At 45.0% G+C, this 2258-nt stretch overlaps 1 protein-coding gene across 1 annotated transcript in view; it reads left to right on the top strand.

Annotated features, from left to right (window-relative positions):
• Positions 1–1557, top strand: part of LOC103798524 (acyl-coenzyme A thioesterase 1-like) — a gene marked incomplete at its 5' end in the record, with an annotated part of 4640 nt that extends 3083 nt beyond the window's left edge. The window contains 2 exons of the mRNA XM_009070795.1: positions 158–360; positions 976–1557. Coding sequence (XP_009069043.1) covers positions 158–360; positions 976–1557 — 785 coding nt within the window. The remainder of the gene's footprint in view (positions 1–157; positions 361–975) is intronic.
• Positions 1558–2258: the final 701 nt, after the last annotated feature.

Here is a 2258-nt window from a genome sequence, read left to right as displayed (position 1 = left end):
AGAGTGGACATGGCACTTAGTGCCATGGTCTAGTTGACATGGTGGTGTTAGGACATAGGTTGGGCTCGATGACCTCAGAGGTCTTTTCCAACCTCATTGATTCTGTGATTCTGTGGGTCATTTCAGGCAATTCTGATCTTTGTTTTGTTCATGCCAGGAAAAGACACCTTTCCAGGGGTCATCGATATACATGGACTTGCAAGAGGTCTTTTTGAGCACAGAGCAAGCCTCCTGGCCAATCATGGCTTTGCCACACTGGCCCTGGCTTATTATCAATATGAGGATCTGCCCCAAAAGCCAACTGAACTCCACCTGGAATATTTTGAAGAGGCAGTGAACTATATGCTGCAGCACCCACAGGTAAGAGCATCCTCCATTTTCCCTGGGCTCCAGGGAGCACTTCTATAAAGTGTCTCTCGCTTTGCCCAAGTTATCTTTGGAGAAAGCCACAGAAATACTCACCTGGCATGGCTCTCATCTGCCAGGATTTTGGATGTCTGAGTTCTAGGAAAGAGGGTCAAGCCTATATGCACTGAAAGGACAGTGGAGAGAGATCACAAAGCAATCTCACAAGAGACAGCTCAGATATAACAAAGTGGGAAGGTTGTGCTGGAAAGAGCATTCATGAATTGTCACCAAATGTCCTCCTACAGTCTCAAAAGTGAAAAATTAAAGAGCATCAGCCAATGTCTAAGACTTATAATTCTTAGCTGTGTCTGACCCTGTCCTCAAATTGATGAAATCATGTGCCCCCTCTCCTGGCTGATATCAGAATATAAGGGAACACTATGTATGTGAGTGGTTTGAACGGGGGGTGGGGTGGTGTCTGTCACCATTGCAGAAGAACATCTATTCATTGCCACCACCTCCTTCAGGCAGTTTTTCAGACTCTCAGCATTAGACAGCCTACCCTCCATGAACCAGCTGTTATCCTTTTCAGCTCAGTACTGATAAGGATTTCCTCCTATCTACCAGGTGAAGGGTCCAGGGGTTGGCCTGCTCGGTTACTCCAAAGGAGGTGAACTGTCTCTTGCTATGGCTGCCTTCCTGAAGAACATCACGGCTGTTGCTTCCCTCAATGGCCCTGTGGCCATTACAATGCTTCCTCTCTGTTACAAGGATAAAACCATCCCCAGTATGGCCTTAAATGAACAGCTTGTCAAGGTCACTGATTCCGGTATTTTTGATTATTCTGATGCACTTACAGACCCCTTTCAAGCCCCTGGCAATCAAAGTCTGATACCACTAGAGAAAGCTGAGGCACAGTTACTATTCATCGTAGGACAAGATGACCATATTTTCAACAGCAACTATCATGCTACTGAAATCTGCAAGCTTTTGCAGGCTCAAGGGAAGGAAAATTTTCAGATTCTCTCCTACCCTGGAACAGGGCACTGCATAGACCCTCCCTTTTTCCCTTTATACCCCGTAGGAGACCATCCCGTTCTTCACAAGCGGACAGTTATGGGTGGGGAGCCTGGGGCTTACTCTACAGCTCAAGTTCATATTTGGCCACAGATCCAGGCTTTTTTCAGAAAATATTTAAATAACAACTAATTTACAAACAACACACAACTTTGAACAACCAGATCTGATAAATTCTGTTACATTTATCAGGTCAAATCTTGGCACAGCTGTTCTGGTACAACCACAGTATCTTTCATGACTTTGTATATCTGTAACTCACAAAAGAAATGGGTTTGCCTTTCCTGTTCTCCCCTGAACCTTTTTGCTCAAGTGTCAGGAGAAGGAATAGCAGTTTTTGCTTTACCCTTTGATAAAACAAGTCATGTGCAAAATGTGCAGTTACATTTCTCGAGTGGTTTCTATTCTTCTAATACTTAACAGTACTTTACATATCCCTGTGGTCTCTACACGCATACACTATCTTCAGCTGATACTTGAAAGCAACACGCCCCAAATGACAATTTCGGAGCAGGGATTTCACCACTCTTATGGTGAATGTCTCATCACAAATGGAAGCGTCTCTGACCTTGTGCTGCTGGAAGTGTGTAAGAATGGATGCTAGAGCAGGATGCATGGCTGTCTCTGGTTAATCCTCGAGAAAGGTTGGTTCCCTTCTTTGTTATTGGGTTGAGAATTATAAGACTCTAAGGTTTGAGAGACATGGAGTAATTTACTGTGCTTGGGTTAGAAGCAGGGTTTGCATCCAGACCACTCTCTCATCCCAGGGTGGATTAAGGGCCCTGTTGGTGGAAAGGCCTCAAGAACCTCCTGCCCCACCTCAGCAGAGAAGC

This window comes from Acanthisitta chloris, unplaced genomic scaffold (assembly GCF_000695815.1).
Source record: "Acanthisitta chloris isolate BGI_N310 unplaced genomic scaffold, ASM69581v1 scaffold45102, whole genome shotgun sequence".
NCBI lineage: Eukaryota > Metazoa > Chordata > Aves > Passeriformes > Acanthisittidae > Acanthisitta > Acanthisitta chloris.
Note: the sequence above shows the minus strand (reverse complement) of the source record. Positions and strands in the feature narration are given on the sequence as shown.